Source organism: Colobus angolensis, unplaced genomic scaffold (genome assembly GCF_000951035.1).
Source record: "Colobus angolensis palliatus isolate OR3802 unplaced genomic scaffold, Cang.pa_1.0 Scaffold403, whole genome shotgun sequence".
NCBI lineage: Eukaryota > Metazoa > Chordata > Mammalia > Primates > Cercopithecidae > Colobus > Colobus angolensis.
Window position 1 is genome coordinate 1474812 of NW_012117411.1, and position 19153 is coordinate 1493964.

The following is a 19153-nucleotide window of genomic DNA, read 5'->3' on the forward strand; positions in this document are numbered from 1 at the left end:
GCTCCTGCCTTCAGCATGTGAAGTGCCTGCTCCTGCTTTGCCTTCTGCCACAAGTAAAAGCTTCCTGAGGCCTCTCCAGAAGCAGATGCCAGCGCTATGCTTCCTGTACAGCCTGCAGAAGCATGAGCCAATTAAAGCTCTTTCTTATAAATTACCCAGTCTTGCGTATAGTAACGCAAGAGTGGCGTAACACAGCCACGCTTGATATTTATGGAACCCTCTCTCAGGCTTAATAGTTGATTCAAACACAATGAATAAGTGGTCCCCTGTCTTTGTGAATTCATAGATAAAAAGACAAGACAATCTTGTGTTGTGACTTGTTTTATATTTTCCATTGAAATCTTGTAGGGTAGGTTGTAGTGAAGTGTGTATCTTACATCATTTTCTGGGAATTCATAGGGAAGAAAAATTGAAGATAAGAAAACAGTGATTATCTTGCTCAGTATGATTCTAAGGAGTTGATATCAGACTTCAAATTGGGTGTTCATGGTGGAGATGAAATAGTGAATGTGTGCAGAGCAGGCAAGACTGAATGAAGAGAACGAATGGGGCTATTAAAGGCACTTTGCCAAAATAAATAATAGTCACTATATGTCATATCCCTACTATGTGACAAGATTGTTATCTGCTTTACAGACATCATTTTTAAACCTATCAATAACCTTGCAAAGTGAATTTTGTGGATTAACAAACAGGTCCTGAGAAGAACTTTGCCCCAGTAAGATTTCATAGGGTTAGTGATGGAAATCTTTCTGGATACAAAAGCCAGTGGAAAGTAGTACAAATCATGTATCCCTTATACGAATAAAGAAACTTCTGGAGTACCACTACTCTTGTGGGGTTGAAGAGATCATTTAGGTAAATATTCCTTTTAAAGATGTAAAAGCTAATGATGGTTTACAAACTTAAATTCTTTTACTAGCAAGGAGAGGGAGCTGGCCATTGAAGAGAGAGTACTGATGGACATAGAAAGTAGCATTTTAGGTTTAGATACAATTCATTTTAATGAATGTGTGGGAATACATAGAAGAGAAATTATATGGCTCCAGGTTACTTAGGATTGATCTAAGCTTCAGTTTATACAAACCAATTTAGACTTTCCTGAAGTATAAATTGAGCTATATCTTAATTATGAGAACACATTAATTAATTAATATAAACAGGACCAGACCACCCCAAAAGATTCATAAACTAAGCATCAGCAGTGGCCCTGTATCATCACAGTTCCATTTTGGAAGGTAAAATTAACCATTTGGAAATTTGTATTCAATCACCTTCTTTATGCAAGGTACTTATTTAGGCTGAAGATACAGGATAGAAAGGGGCTTTGCCCATATACACAGATGAACATGGACAAAGATAAACTTCAGATAATTAGAGCTACGCAGAGACTTTATGGTATTGTGAAGATACTATTTTCGATTATGTGAACTAGGACAGTGTCCCAGAGGATGTGGCATTTAAGCAGAGATTTCAATAACAAAAATGAACTAGCCATGGAAATAAAATATAGGAGGAAGAAATTCTAGGCAGAGGGACTAGCTAGTGCAAAGGTGGGCACATGATATGTGTGTGTGTGTGTGTGTTTCCCCCACAGAAGGTCAAGGAGAGAATGGTGGGAAGTTGGAGAGGTAGGGAGGGGCCGCATCATTTACATTTGGCCCCTTTATGATAAGGGGTATCCATATTAAAGTAAATTGCCTCTAGATGGGTTATGAACAGTTGTCATAAAAGTGAACAGGTTTCATTTGATATGTATCACCAGATGCTGCAGTACAAGAATGTTTTCTGTAATGTTTGTTTTTATTTTTTGTCTTGTATTAATGCTAGTGTATTTAAGTTCCCATTGTCAGTCCCTGAAGAACAGAGCAGACATCTGCTCCTTATAGTACCTAATCCAGCGCCATAGCACAGAAATTCTCAATTAGTGAATCAATATTGATTGAATGCTGTAGACTAGTTAATTATGTTATTGCCACAAATGACCTCTAACTTGAGCTAGTTATTCCCACAAATAGTCCTCATAGTTATAAAAAGGGAACCACAAGGCCTACTAGATCAGTGAAAATTCATTATTACTCAAGACAACTCCAAGTATATAATGTCTTAGGTAACACTCTATATAAAGTGATTTGTCACAAGACCTGTGCTTGCTTGCTTTTGAATTTCATGCTTCACATTCTGTGGGAATGTGTATTACATAAGTATCTCACAGAAGTACTACTATTAACCTATATTTACTTACTGTCTTCTACAGCGTGATGTTAAAATGTTGCTTCTTTCAATTTGATAAATTTTAGGGAGGAAAATGTTTGTCTTTTTTTCTCAGACAAGCTCTTAAGTCTGTTGCCCAGGCTGGAGTGCACTGGCCTAATCTTGGCTCACTGCAACCTCTGCCTCCCAGGTTCAGGTGATCTTTGTGCCTCAGTCTCCCGAGTAGTGAGGACTACAAGTGTGCGCCACTGCACCTGGCTGATTTTTTAAATTTTTGTGTGGAGATGAGGTTTCACTATATTGCCAGGCCAGTCTTGAACTCTTGGGCTCAAGCGATCCACCTACCTTGGACTCTCAAAGTGCTGGGATTACAGGTGTGAGCTACTACACCCAGCCTGTTCATTTTATTATAAATAATTCATTGGAACTTTCTCAGTTATAGAATTGGTATTAGCAGTTCAGTTTAGTCTAACCCAAAGACTAAAGGGATGATTTGTGACATCCTGACTCCCATTCTGTATCTCTTCATTCCAATCGGCAGCATTCCCTAGGCCCACAGGGTCTTCCCCTCTGCCCTCCCCTTCCCCCACCTGCCCTCACCTTTTCTGGTTACAAGCTTCAGACCATTCCACTTTCCTATCAAAATATGTTTTCTTACTTTCAAATTCCCAGGTCCCTGTTCTACTTCCATCACACTGTACTCCAGTACTTTAATCTGTGGTAATGATTCAGAGAGGCCAGAGAATATAAAGCTCGTTATACAGTTAGTTAAGCTGTTAGGCCCTTTCTGTCTTAAGCATCTTTCTTCTTGCAGACAGTCTCAAAGATTTTTCCTTTTTCCAGTAATCACCCATTTATTTCCAAGGAATGTTTCATCCATGCCTAGCTTTAGGAAACATGTTATTTCTTGGATTTCTATTAGAAATATCTGTGGCAATTTGGACACCATTTTTTTCCTGACTTCATTATTCTTTCATGTTTTAGCCTGTCAATGCAAAAACTCTTTTATCCAGAGATGCATTATAGAACACGAGTTTAAGGGAGAAGGAAATTAATACTGGCCATGGTCATGTTCGTATTCTTTCTCCTTGTAGAAGACAACGGGCATAGCTAGAGTGGATTAGCTAACTGCAAAAAGGATTTGTAGGTCTAGGGATGAATGTAAATGTAAACAACTTAAATGTGGATTCTATTATAGCTTCATATAAAGTATCTGTGACCACAAAACATATTCTTCTCAGTAGCTGATTTCCCATACCAGTTCAAAGAGCTACGGAAGAAATACTGTCATCAGGACACTACTGAATAATTTACTTGGATATATGCAGTAAAAGGATGCAAGTATAGTTTCTTACATTTTCTCCCTAAAGAGTTGCAAACAGGGCTGGATCTAGAAAATACTTACTGTTTCATTTTGTTGGGGGTAATGCTCCCTACCATTTTTATGGTTTACATAGGCATTCCAATCCAACAATAGATTAGTTTTACAGTTTTCAAATTATTAATGACAAATTCAAGAAACAATTCTGTAGTCAATGCCTATGGTCTAATTTTTTGTAGTTTTCCTTTAACTTAAAAAACATAGAAAGAAGTACCATCTTTGATACTACTGATGGGCCCAAACTTAAAGATTTATGATGCAAAATAGTTTTAGCTATCATTTTTGATTACTAAAAACAAGCATTGACAGTAAATATTTTATACTATCACAAAAAGCAGACTAGCTTTCTCATAACTTAGCAAAGGTGTTACGGTTGGAAATAAAATTCAAAATAAATTGAACTGCTTAACTTATATTTACTAAAAGTTCATACTCAATAGTACCATATGTAACAAGATTCTCCTAAAAAAATAGATGCATACTAATTCAAAAACTACTGAGATGGTTATTTTCTTTTGAGACCGAGCCTCACCGTCACGCAGGCTGGAGTGCAGTGGCGTGATCTCAGCTCACTGCAACCTCCGCCTTCCAGGTTTAAGTGATTCTTGTGCCTCAGCCTCCTGAGTAGCTGGGGTTACAGTCACGCCATGCCTGGCTAAGTTTTATATTTTTAGTAGACATGGAGTTTCATCATGTTAGCTAGGCTGGTCTTGAACTCTTGACCTCAAGCGATCCACCCACCTCAGCCTCCCAAACTGCTGGGATTACAGGCGTGAGCCACTGCACCTGGCTAGAAAACTACTGAGATTCTGAAACAAATTTAGAAAAAAGCATACAAGCCAAAGTTTAAGGTAAATTTAAAAGGTTTTCCAATTGTTGAGATTTGCATTTCTCTCATCAGAGAAAAACGTTTAGAAAAACCAGCATATCTCTCCTTTTATGCACTTAAGAGATCTTTAAAATTGTTAGCTACTGTAGCCTTGCTTGTTCGTTGGGTTTTGTAGTGTGTGTGTGTGTGTGTGTGTGTGTGTGTGTGTATATATGCCACCACTAATATACTTGGGGAGCTTTGCATTCACAGTAGCTCATGGATATGACTTTAACATGAACTATCATACTATCATGGTTATTGCAATTCAGTTTTTTTTTTGGAAGAATAGCTATTATATTATAATACAGACATTCCTTGTAGTAAATGTTTGTATTATGGGTTTTTTTTTTTTTTGTTTTTGTAACACAGTGTTCTCTACCTTTGTTACCATCTAAGAAGCAATTCACAAAACCAAGAAGGAACCAAATCTTTGATTTACATTTCTGCTGACCTAGTGTGTGGACTCTTGCAGAGGAATAGCATTGCTGCATGGTGCTCAGAAAGTGTGGGAAAATGGAACAAAAAGCTTGAATCCATTTTTTTTTTTCTGCTTTTACATCAGAATTTATATTTAGGTTATACTTTTCTAGAGGAATGAACAATACATCTCTTATCCACAATATGTAATTTGCTAGTTTTGTGTTTAAAGCTTTTCTTATTTCCTGTTCTACTTCTGTGAATTAAGGATTTTAAGCAGGGGCAAAACTATAGGATCAGCAGGTAATCATTCTTGGATACAGATATTAAGTACACGTAGCATGCTTGTCTTCACTCTTAGGTCATAAGCTCCATGAGGGCAGGGGACAATGATCACTCCAATCCTTGCTGCTTTTCCAGCATATAGCACATGGCAGAATTCAAACATTTGTTTAATAAACAACAACAACAAAAAACCTTTTATATTACGAGAAAGACATCTGCTGCCCTGAAATAACTGATAAATTATTATGTAGTTTACTTTCAAAAAAAAGAATATGATATGGTTGACACATAATGAAGTAGAATTTATGCTGTTGCCCTGCTTCTGTCATAAACATGACAAAACATGACAATGGGAAGTCACTTGAGTTCTCTGGATCTCAGTAAATAAATTTATGACATTAAGGGATTTAACAAAAATGAAACCCAGTTGGAAAATTGTACAAGTCACTCAAGTTCTAAATTGCTTCCCAATGCCAAAATCACTTAGTGAGATACATCAAAGACCACAGAACTTTCGGTTTACAAGTAACAGACAAAGAATACTAGAAAATTTAAAATTTTTAATAAATGTGCTTTGTTCACAAAATGTGAAAAAATACAACAAACACACACGTACATTTTCAGGTATGCTACCTCCCACCACTTGGCAACTATGGTAAAACCACATGATCTAGTCATGATCCTGAAGAATCCAACCAAATGATTACCATTTGTTTTTGAAACAACCAAATTATTTTGAAGAACCTGCTGTGAATGTGACAGGAGGCTTTATAACTTCTTTATATCCAAAGTGAAATAATTCTTAGGAGTACCCATACAGTATTAGAAGGCCCTATTAACTTCCACTTGTTATTACATACATGATCTGGCATCAAGCTGCAATGACTGCTTATACTTCAATACTTATACACTGAATTGGCTTTGGTGGAATGTGTATCAGTTTAAATCTGTGCCAACCTAATTTGAATAAGCTGAATTTACAGTAACAAATGATATAAATTCAAACAAATTTATACTAAGTGGTAGTAGGTTTTATAAAGAGACTTCCTCAGAGTACTACATAAAATACATCATGCACACTTTGGAGCATAAGCAGAATCAACATCTGTAAACAATCAGAATTTATAGCACCAACATTTTAGCTATAACACAAAGGCTGACTCCAGGGTCATACTACACCAGCCTTTCAAAAGTGCTGTTTTCATTTACTTTCAAAGCATTTTCATTTGGTGTATTGTTTTCTTTTCTCTTAAGATATTTACCCAAGTCAAAAAGCAAACAGTATGGTAAAAGGTACTACCAAAATTGTTCAGAATAGTTCTGTATTATCAATACAGTGCTTTTTCTCCCCCCTTCTCTTGGGGAAGCTACAAGGCATAATCCTGTAGTGCTTAACTGGAAACAACAGTCAATCCTAAATATTAAGCAATCTTATGCTATTGAAAGTAAATGAAAAATGTTCAGTTACTTGTGGCATATTTGAGCAACCAATATTTATTGCATTTAATCAACTGACTTTAAAAAATCACAATCTTGTTACTTTCATTAATTTAGCATGTGAAATTTAATTTGAAATACTGGGTACATACACTCAACCATTTATATCATAAAGGGTAAGTTTTATATTTCTAAATAAAGTTTGACATTCAAAGGTACTACGGCAATTCACAATAAGCACAAAAACATCAGCTTTACCAGAGTAAAGAAGTGCAGTTTATGAAATTTAGGATCAACTATTGAAAATGCAAGTTTCCTTTAAAAACATACAAACATACGCACAACATTAACCATGAAATCTGAAACTGTGATATTTCAGTGCAAAAACCTCAGTATGAGGTAATTTTAATGTAATAACCACTTGAAAAAAAAAATCCACACAGTGGCACTCTTAAAAATGATAGTTTCCGTGACAATTGCTGGCTGACAAGACAATGTGGACTAAATGTTCTTAACTGTTTAAACTAATCTTGTCTTGTTTGGACATATATTTTTCCCTAATCATTTGCTTCTGATTCAGAAACACAGAAAGGCATTTATTAATGTGGAAAGGGAAAATTCCCACAGCCAACTAATTGATATATTCAAAGAAAATTTTCTGATAGAGTTTAGATAGAAATTAAGATACCAAAAGGTCAAAACCATTTTATGAGATCACCAACAGAGGGTTAATTTTAAGTTTTTCCATATAATTTGAAACTTGTAGTGCGGCACCTCCTTCACAGAAAGGTGAGGACCCTATCAAAGTTGGTTTCAACAGAACATAAACTCTTCCAAGTGCAAACCCTTTCAAAAAGGTGTTTTAGGTCATTATTGAGTATTACATTGTTCTTTGCTTAAATAAAACATTTTGTAAATGAAACCTAAGTTTAAGAAAAGTAAAAGTGAACTCTCAGGTAAATATACTTCACACCAAGGCCCAAATCAACAAGAAAGTTATGAAAATACTACTTTGGCAATGGTGTTTAATGGATAGGGCTAATGAAATTAGAATACATACTTTGGGGGAAATCTCTCCCCCAATGTCTGATGCTGTCAAATGAGCTTTTAATAGAAGGAAGAAAGAAAAAGAATTACCACCAATTACAAAAAGTTCAGGAAATATAAAGGAACATAAAATGACTTTCTGTAACATCACAATTTTAGTTAGAAAAAAGAAAAAGGTAAGTGCATCACAAAACAACTAACCGATCTATTTTTCTGTATCACATTTAACTTGTGAGTCATCAAAGTGCAATCTACAGCTTTCTACATCTTAAAGTTTCCCATTCAATGGTTTATAGTCAACACTGAAAAGTTGAAAAGGAAAACATAGAGCAAATTATGCTTGTTTCCACAATAGCACTAAAGTGAAAAAGGTACCTTTCTATGATAGTGCTAAATGCTAAAGTAACAGAAGTTTCTGCTATGACATGAGTCACTCTGCATGAAACTTTAAGCTTTCTATATAAGAATAAATTTTAAAATTGAGAAGTAGAAAAAAATAGCAAACTCTGTAAACCTCTGCATTTCTTTTATGCAAACCAGGTTTTCAGTACTGAGTTCATGTTAGTATTTCCAATTGGTGTAAGCAATTAGTTTAGGAGCCTGGACTGAAAGGGCCTTTTGCTTCTATATTAACTTAAAAGTAATATGGGGTCCTCTAGCTCATAGAAAGGAATAGAGCTGGCTTGACTTTCTCCAGAATCTGAGTCATATGGAGCATCAGGGAGTTCTGTGAAACCATATGCTAGTTGTTCATCTTCTATATCTGATCGAACATAGCAGGAAGGATTAGAATATTCCTCATCTTCTATACTGTTGAAATCTTGAGGAATATATAACATTCCTGGGTAGTTCCTACTAACCAAGTCACTTGTGGTTTTTAGAGAGATTTTCCTAAATGCCATCAGATGCATATGTGAAAATTTTGAGTACTTGAAGCGTTTAAAGCCCAGAGACTCTATAGCAATCTTCCAGCTTTTCATCATCATAGCATGACGGTTCTGATGGGAGGAATCAGGTGTGATGATAAGTAATAAACCATTTAACACTAACAGTTCATGGGCTTTCTTGCAGCAAATCCATCGCTGGTAAGGAGATGGAAAATAAGAAAGGAGGAGAGAGAAAACAACCACATGGAAAAGTTCTCCAGGAAGAGAATCAATAGGGTTTTTCAGCTGCTTCAAAAAAGCATCTATAGCATCCTGTGCAAGCTGGAGTGGTTGCTGAAGCTGTAAGTTCAGGAAATCACATTTATAGACACTCTGCAGAAACAGAAAACAATGCATATTAAGAACTTCAAGATTATTTCCACTTTAATACATAGACTTTTCAGCAAACCATTTCACATATCATAGTAATAATTCCAGCATTGATTATACATTTTTCCTTTTAAATTTTCAACTTGAACAGATTTATTCAACCACAACTTTTACAAAAATCTCAAAGTAGTTAAGTCCAAAGACTTGCTAATCATCATTTAAATATGTATTTTTGCCTAACAATTTAAAATGGGAAATAATTTAAGTCTGTATTTTGGGTTAGGACTTACATGAATTCTAATTTGGGTAGAAGTTTACAGGAAAGACATTTCTATTTACATTCAGTTTAACATTTACAGTTACCAAAAACAAGCTAATATAAAAACTCTAAACAAGAAATACCATGAAATAAAGATGAATCAAATAAATTAGAGGATAATGAAAGAGGCATTATAAAATTTGTACAAGCAGAATGATTCCAAAACTTAAGTTATTTGAAACCATTAACTTTAACCATTTAAAAAGTAACCCTCAACATTACTTTTATTTTGTTAAAAAGTTAATCCCTGGTTTGGAACAAACTAAATTTAGTTAGACAAATGGCCATGGGAAACAATACAACTAAAGGAATAAACATTATATAATTTGCTAAATCTTAAAACTACGGAAATGGACCAGAAGAAAGCAATTTTAAAATTAGACAAAAATTACTCTATCATATACCAATAGTTATTAACAAAGATATGACCTAATACCTTAATCCTTCACTCATGTTAGTGTATATACAAGCTGGCCACATAGTCATCTGGACTGTTTATTAGGAAAAGTGATATGTAACATTCTAGTACCAGAAAAAAAGATGCTTTTCTTCTTCCCTTTTTCTTAAAGGCAGCTTTACTCATGTATAAGTGACACAAAAGCGTAAGTCTGATAAGTTGTGATGTATTTTTACACTCATGAAACCATGGGCATGGTCGAGTTAATGAACAGATCCAACACCCCATAATTTTCCTTATGCCCCTTTATAGTCCCTTCCTTCTCTTCCCCTGCCAGCAGGCAATCATTGATGTGATTTCTATCACTACAGTCAAGTTTGTATTTCCTAGAATTTCATATAAATAATCATTTTGAGATTTTTCTTGCAGGTATTAATAGTTTATTCCTTTTTAAATTGCAGAATGGTATCCCATTGTATCAAGGATGTACTACAGCTGGTTTATCCATATACATCTGTTTATGGATATCTGGGTTGTTTCTAGTTTTTGGTTATTACAATTCAAGCTGCTGTGAGTATTCCCATTCATTGTTTGAATCAACATTCTTTAATTTGTCTTGGGGAAATATCTTGGGTGGCTAGATCATACAGTAGGTGGTGTAGCAAGTTTAATTTTTAAATAACTCCCAACTGATTTCAAAAGTGGTTATGTAGTTTCACGTTCCCACCAGGACTATGTGAGTTCCAGTTCCTCCAAATCCTTATCAACTCTTGGTATAGCTAGTCTATTTCATTTTAGTAATTGTAATAGGTGTGTAGTGGTATTGCAGTTTTAATCTGCATTTTCCTAATGAGTTAGTGATGTTTATCATCTTTTCCCGGATTTATCTGCCATCCAGATATCTTCTGTGTTAAAGTGTTCAAATATTTTGCCCATTTAAAAATAATTGGGTTGCTTTAAATTTTAAATATTTTCTTACTGGGTTTTGAGAGTTCTTTATATATTCTTGATGCAAGTCCTTTATGATATATGACTTGAAAATATTTTCTTAGTCTCGTGTGGCTTATCTTTTCATTCTTTTAACAGTGTCCTTTGAAGAGCTGAAGTTTTAAATTTTGATGAAGACTAATTTATCAATTTGTTCTTTCTTAGATGTTGCTTTCAAAGTCAGGTCTAAGAAGTCTTGTCCTATCCCAAGGTCATAAAGACTTTTTTTCAAAATGTTTTCCTTTAGTAGTTTTATAGTTTGTTTTTTTCATTTAGGTCTATAATACATTTTGAGTTTTTTTTTTTTTCAGATGGAGTCTCACTCTGTTGCCCAGGATGGAGTGCAGCAGTGTGATCTTGGCTCACTGCAACCTCCGCCTCCTGGGTTCAAGTGATTCTCCTGCCTCAGACTCCTGAGTAGCTGGGACTACAGGCGCACACCACCACGCCTGGCTAATTTTTGTATTTTTAGTGGAGACGGGGTTTCACCATATTGGCCAGGCTGGTCTCGAACTCCTGACCTTGTGATCCGCCCGCCTTGGCCTCCCAAAGTGCTGGGATTATAGGCATGATCCACCATGCCTGGCCAAGTTCATTTTTTTTTTTTTTGTATGGAGTGTGGTATGGTCTGAAGTTTCTTCTTTTGTATATGGATACCCTTTTGTTTCAACACCATTGTGGAAAAGACTATGCTCTCCATCTTGGGCAAAAATCAGGTATCTAAGTTTGGGCCTATTTGTGAACCATCTATTATATTTCACTGATATTCTTGAACATCAATAACACAGTGTCTTGAATACTGTAGTTTTATAATTTTGAAATCAGGTAGTGTTACTCTCCAACACTGTCCTTTTTAAAAGTTGTTTTGAGGTATTAATTCTAGGTCCTTTCAATTTCCACACAAATTTTAGAATAAGTTTTTTAATTTCTACAAAAAAGCCCACAAGAGTTTGGTGAGGACTGCACTGACTCTATACAGATAGGGTCTCACTCTGTCACCCAGGCTGGAGTGCAGTGGTGTGATCTTAGCTCACTGCAACCTCCACCCTCTGGGCTCAAGCAATCTTCCTACCTCAGGCTCCTGAGTAGCTGAGACTACAGGCCAGTGCCACCACATCTGGCTAATTTTTTTTTTTTTTTTTGGTAGAGACAGGTTTTTGCCACATTGCCCAGGATGGTCTCGACCTTTTGGACACCAGCAATCCACTTACCTAGGCCTCCCAAAATGCTGGGGTTACAGGTGTGAGCCACTGCACCCAGCCTAGGTCATCTTTACTTTCTCCTAATTTGTGGTTTGCAGCATTTGGATTTTTCTACTTTTGTCAGATTTATGAGCTACATATTTTATATATGTTCACATATAAAATAAATATTTCATATTTTTGATGCTAGAGTAAATGGTACTGTTTTTAATTTAAATTTCTGATTGGTTGCTGCTAGTATATACACACAAATATCTATTTTTATTTATCTTAAAAGAGTTTAAACAAGAAGAGAAAATCTTTTTAGCTGTATAGTTACCTCTTCATACCTTTGTGTAGAGCCATATTTCTACCTGGCTAAAGCACTTCCAACTTAACATTTCTTATAATACAAGCTTGCTAATATTGAATTATTTCAGCTTTTAGATATCTGAAGAAAATCGATTTCATCATTTTTGAAAGATATTTTGGCTGGGTATAAAATTCTAGGTGACTTTTTATTTCAGTACTTTAAGGTGTCTTTACAATTTCTGGGAGCTTTTAAGACTTTATCACTAGTTTTAGAAGTTTGATGTGATGTTCCTTGGTGTAATTTTTCTTCATGTTTCTTTTGTTTGGAGTTTGTTGGGCTTCTCTGAATTTGTGAGTTTAAAGCTTTCATCAAATTGGAAAGTTTTTGGCCATTATTTTTTTAACCCCACCTTTTGGGGGATTCCAATTATGTTTATATTTAGCCGCTTAGATTTGTATCACTGATGCTCTTCTATTTTAAAAATTTTGTTTCATTTTGGATAGGTGCTATTGTTATATCTTCAATTTACCTTTCCTTCTGCAACATCTAATATGCATTAATCCTATCTGGTATGCATTTTCACATCACACATTGTAGTACTGTCTCTAGAAGAGACAGTACTTCAGACTGTTTCTTCTTAGCTTTTTATACAGTTTTGATATTTTTTAAATAATAACACTGTATTGAAGCATAACATGTATAACAGAAGAATATAAACTGTGTAAATGTTTAGCTTAAGGAATTTTCCCAAACGGGTATTATCTCTATTTTAATGTCCTTGTTTCTGTGTCAGTTTAGGGTTGATCGTTGTTGGCTGATTTATCTCCTCACTGTGGGTCCTATTTTCTTGCTGCTCTGCATGGCTACAATTTTTTTTGGATGCTAGACGTGGTGAATTTTACCTTGGTGGGTTCTACATAACTATGGATTGCTATAAATATTTCTGAGCTGTGTTCTGGGATGTAGTTAAGATACCTGGAGACAATCTGAACTTTCTGGGTCTTGCTTTTAAGATTTGTTACATGGGACTAGAGCACTAGTGTTTAGTCTAAGGCAAATTATTCTCCATTATTGAGGTAAGACCCTTCTCTGTGTACTCTATTAAATGTCTGTGAATCTTGAATGTTCCAGTATGGCTGATGGGAACAGGTACCATATTAATACTTCCCTGTGTGAGTGCTGGCCACTGTAACCTCTAATCCTTTCGGACAGTACAGTCTCATGTAGTTTTCTCATATACGTGTGTGCTAATCTGTACTCAGCTGATGAGTATTCAAAGGGGACCTTTTGCAGGCCTCTGGAGTTTTCCTTCTATGGCTTTCTTATTTTCAGTAGACCATTCTAGAAACACGAACTGCCTCGGTCTCTGAGGACTCACAACTCCATCTTCACAAGTCACAGAATCATCTGAACTCTGCTAGGGTTTCTCTCTGTGCTACATCCTGGAAACTCTCTCAAGGCAATATCCTAGAGTAACTGTAGCGCTTGTCTCATTTGTTTTCCATCTCTCAGAGATCACTGTCCTTCATTACCTGATGTGCAGTGTCAAATTATTTCAAATATTTTGTCCACATTTTTGTTGCTTCAAGTGGAAGAGGATAAAGCTGGTCTATGTTATCCCATCTTGGCTGGAAGAGTAAGTCCCTTTACTCTGTTTTAAAATTATAGGATTCTGAACTGTGAAACTCTGATTCTATACTTAAGTTATTTATAGTAGTTCTTTTGTCTTCTCTGGTGACTATACAATTCAGTGTTTATAACCCTATCCATAGATAGATTTAATATTAAGCTTAAGGATCAGATCAAATGGTCATGATGTCTCAGCAGTCCCTGAAGAACATCTCTCATGTATGTCTTGAGGAAGGAAGGGAAGAGAATCCATGCATGAAGCCACTTGGGCTTTAAAACTAGTTCCTGATGGCACAGAAAAACTCTGCAGTGGTAAGCTAAGAACAGTGATTTTAGCATAGAGAAAACGAAAGTAGAAATAACAGGAATGGTTTTAGGACTTGCTTGTTCCTCAGTGTTATACCAATTTAATCATGCTCATCAAAATGATACATAATTAAAGAAAGTTAAATCTTCATGCAGGAACTTACCAGTAGTAACAACATACATTTATTTAGCAGGCACTACATAAGAGGTACTATGCTTGGTGCTTTAAATACTTTTTTTTTTCCCCAAGAAAACATTACAACATCCTATGAAATGTGGTCCACTACTAACCCCATTATACAGATGAGAAAACTGAGGATCAGAGACTAGAAAAAGGTGATGGAGAGGTTCAAACCTAGGTTGGAAATATTCTATTCTTTTATTTAAAAAAGTATTAAATATACTAGGCACTCTTCTAGGTACTGGGAATACAGCAGTAGAGGGGAAAAAATCCCTAATAACTGATATATTAATACTCTAATCCATACTTTAAAAATAACATTAAAATGCATTTAAAAAAATTTTTGTGTCTGCAGTTCTATCAAGAGTAAAATGGTAAACATAACGAATTAATGTTATTCTGGAAAAAAATCTTTTTCTGATATAATGTGCCTACTTTAGAGTCATCTATCTTTAAAAAATGCCTTTAACACAAACTCTTGGCATCACATGATTAAGGTATAAGAATGTTCAAGCTGGCTGGGTGCAGTAGTTCATGCCTGCAATCCCAGCACTTTGGGAGGTTGAAGCAGGTGGATCACCTGAGCTCAGGAGTTCGAGACCAGCCTGAACAACATGGTGAAACCCTGTCTCTACTAAAAATACAAAGTTAGCTGGGCATGGTGGTGCATACCTGTAATCCAGCTATTTGGGAGGCTGAGGCAGGAGAATTTCTGGAACCCAGGAGGCATAGGTTGCAGTGAGTGATCACACCACTGCACTCAAGCCTGGGCAACAAGAGTGAAACTCCGTCTTAAAAAAAAGTTCAAGCTGATAAGGAGGTGATCCTGCTTCACTGAATTGAAATGATAGTGTCATAATAACTAACCCATAGGAAATGTTCTCAAAAGAAAGGATAGAATCTATCATTTACTGAGTTCCTACAATGTACCAGGCCAAGTGTTAAGTAGTTGCATTGACTCAAGTACAAACAAGCTGGATTTAATAAAGTTCTGGCTGATGCAAAAGCCCTTGCCTCTTTCTACCATTCCATAATGGCTCTACAATACTACATATTTTAGAAAGAGATGCATTAAAAGAAAATAATAAACCAAATACAACAAAATGCAAAACCCAAACACTACAGCTATGTGGAACTCTATAATCTACTGAAGTTTCTTTTTATTGTTAGATGGAGTCTCACTGTGTCACCCAGGCTGGAGTGCAGTGACGCGATCTAGGCTCACTGCCACCTCTGCCTCCCAGGTTCAAGCGATTCTCCTGCCTCCGCCTCCTGAGTAGCTGTGATTACAGGTGCCCGCCACCATGCCCAGTTAATTTTTTTATTTTTTAGGTTTCGCCACGTTGGCCAGGCTGGTCTCAAACTCCTGACCTCAGGTAATCCGCCCATCTTGACCTCCTAAAGTGCTGGGATTACAGGCGTGATCCACCATGCCCAGGTGAAGTTTCTTAATTGCTAAGATTTTACTCTAACATAGTTCTAGATTATGGCTATTTACATGATAAAGAAAATAAAGACAAAATTTGGTTAAATGCTCAATTTTTCACAAAATATATTTAGTTTAGAAAAGAAATCTCTTCTTAATGGGTACACAGGAAATACATTTGCTATTTTAGGGATGCAAAGACAGTGCTTTTCTTTTGTAAATATACACGTAAAATATTGAACTCTGAAACAAAACTATGCATACCTCTACAGCAGGTACAATGTCTATGCCAACAGTTAGAAATTCTTCAAACTTCAGAAATGGGTTAAAGCAGCTGCCAACATCAAGTAATCTGATTTTTCCTGAGGCTTGTAGCAACCTAAAAACACATATTTTATAAGAACAAAATCAAACATGAGAATTTAATAAATCACATAGGTTATCGGTTTTTTAACTTGTTAGTCTCAGGACCCTTTTACACATTTAAAAATTACTGAGGCCCCCAGTGAACTTTCATTTCTGTGAGTTATATCTATTAATAATGATCATATTTGAAGTTAAGATGAACAAGTCTTAAAATATATTCATTTATTAGACTTAAAAAGGACAGTAAAAAAGTACAGCCTTGTTTTATATATATTTACTTGTTTAATTTTTTAAAAATTGAGACAAGGTCTTGCTATGCTGCCCAGGCTGGTCTTGAACTCCTGAGCTCAAGTGATCCTCCAGCCTCAGCTTCCCAAAGTACTGGGATTAGAGGCATGAGCCACTGCGCCTGGACCCCCACACCACCCACCCCCCATTTTAAAAAAATATGTTTTTTCAAGTCTCTAATGTCTGGCTTAATTGAAAGTGAATGAATTCTAATATCTGCTTTTGCATTCAGGCTGTTGCAATATCACATGCTATGTAGTCTCTTGGAAAACTCTACCCTCATGATAGAGAGAGAGTAAAAACCAAATGAGAATCTGTAACAATATGTAATACTATACACACTACTAGACAGTCATTCTAATCCTTACTGGGCTATGGTTAAGGAGTTCTCGAATCAGAAAGGCTAACATCATAACCTGACTCTGACCCTTAACATGTAATACGGGGATAATAGTGGTACTCACCCTTAGACTTTTTTCTAGAATTAATAAGATAATACATTTCATACTTGACCCTATGCCTACTACATGGTAAGTGCTTAAAAAGTGGTAGGTATCATTGCTCACTATTACCATGTTATATAAAAAATTTGTATTTCTTCCACTAATGGTTTTCCCAAGTATAGTGTAAGCAGAATTTGCTATATGCTAAATTCTGTAGTATAAATTCTAGTAAACTGAGTAGCAAAACATTTCTGAGAGTCTTAAAAAATATATACTTTTTATAAATTGAATTTTCTATCTCAATGAAGTAACCTAAACCATTCAAGTTACTTCAACATTATGGAACAATCACCAATAACTTAATCATATCATGGATGAGCTTAATAACTGATCAATTCTCAGTAATATACTTAGTCTATTTCAAATTATTTGGCTTAGCTCCTTATTTTTTTATTTGCATAAAATATACACAGTTTAAAGAACAGTCACTCAGTGAGTGACCACGTAATTACCACTCAGGTCAAGACATAATGCCTGCACCCTGGAAACATGATCCTCCCTGATGACATCCCCCACACCCTTCCAAAATGGTAGTCACTATCCTTATTTTAGGTAGTCACTATCGTTATTTTAGTCACTTATCCTTATTTATTCTATTGATTTCCTTTAAAGTCTTAAGTACCTATGACTGAGTACTAGAGACTTAAGTACCTATGTCTACAGTTTAGTTTTACACTACGTTTTGTGATTTGCTGCTTTCATTTGATATTATGTTTTTGAGTTGTTTGTGCTTCTATAATTCACTTTTACTGCTGTATAGTATATACTTAAGACTTTTATTAGTATGGCATTAAGTCTAAAGATCACTTAAGGAGAATTAACATCTTTACAATATTCAATCTTCAAATCCATGAACATGAATAGTTATCCATTTACTTAAAAAAACTGTCAATAGTTTTGATCATTTTCTCTAAAAAGTTCCCTCACATCTTTTGTTGGAGTTATATTCCTTGGTATTTCCTAGTTTTTGATGCTTTCATTATCTTTTTTCCCATGGAACACTTTACTTTTTTTTTTTTTAAATTTCATTTTTTATTGTTGGTTACACAGATGCAATTGACTTGGATACAACAGTCCCCCCTTATCTGCTGTTTCACCTTTTGTGGTTTCAGTTACCTGTAGTTAACCATGGTCTGAAAATGTTCAACAGAAAATTCCAGAAATAAGCCAATTCATAAGATTTAAATTGCGTGACATTCTGAGTAGCATGGTAAAATCTCACACTGTCAGACCCAGGACATGAATCACATCCACTTGTCCAAAGTATCCACACTTTTTACATTAGCTATTAACAGGATATCTTATGATCCTGATATCTAACAATGGACATAGACATGGCTTCATGATTTAGGATTACTGAAAGCAGATGATCCTCCTCCTCCTGATATATGGTCAGAAGGTCAACAGTAGCCTAATGCTATGTCACAATGCCTATGTCATTCACCTAACTTCATCTCATTGTATAGGCATTTTATCATCTCACATCATAAGGGTAAGTGAAGTACAGTAAGATACTTTGGAATACCATACTCACATAATTTTTATAGTATTTTGTTATAATTGTTCTATTTTATTGTTATTCTTATTGTGCCTAACTTATAAATTAAACTTTATCATGGGTATGTATATATAAAAACATAGTATGTATATAGGATTCAGTAATATCTGTGGTTTTAGGCCTCCATGGGGGGTGTTGGCATGTATTCTCTGTGAAGGAGTGGTGGCTACTATGCATATCTTTTTTAGATCCAGCAGCTTTACTAAATTTATCTCGATTGCTTATCTGTATATTATTTTGTGTACTCTATCTACGTAAGTTCCTAAACTGTGAAAAATGACATTTGTGTTTCACCCACCTACCCATCCATTTTTTTCCCCCTTACCACTCTGCCCAGGACTTCCAATATGTTGGTAGATAGAAGTGGGCAAGTGGATGGACACTATTAACCCTAGATCAGAAGGAATATTCCAATGTTTCACCATTAAATATAATAACTGGTATAGGTTTTATATACTACCCTTGATAAAGTTGAAGTTCCTTTTTTATAAACTTTTATTTTAGGTCCAGGGGTACATGTACAGGTTACATAGGTAAACTACGTGTCTCAGGAGTTTGGTGTACGGGGAGTTTGGTGTACTGATTATTTTGTCACCCAGGTAATAAAGGTAGTTCCCAATGGGTAGGTTTTTTAGCCTCTTCCCTTCTCTGTCTCCACCCTTAAGTAATCCCCAGTGTATGTTGTTTCCCTCTTTGGGTCCATGTGTTCTCATCACTTAGCTCCCAGTAATAAGTGAGAATGTGAGGTATGTGGTTTTCTGTTCCTGAATTAGTTTGCTTAGGATAATGAC

The 19153-nt window shown here is 35.5% G+C and overlaps 1 protein-coding gene across 1 annotated transcript in view; it reads right to left on the reverse strand.

Annotated features, from left to right (window-relative positions):
* Positions 1-5708: 5708 nt before the first annotated feature.
* The window catches only part of LOC105521669 (chromosome unknown open reading frame, human C7orf60), a 124615-nt gene continuing 111170 nt past the window's right edge, over positions 5709-19153 (reverse strand). Inside the window, exons 4-5 of the mRNA XM_011955941.1 lie at positions 15912-16026; positions 5709-8911 (exon numbers count right to left, since the gene is read on the reverse strand). Of these exons, the coding sequence (XP_011811331.1) occupies positions 8282-8911; positions 15912-16026 (745 nt within the window). The 3' untranslated portion in view covers positions 5709-8281. The remainder of the gene's footprint in view (positions 8912-15911; positions 16027-19153) is intronic.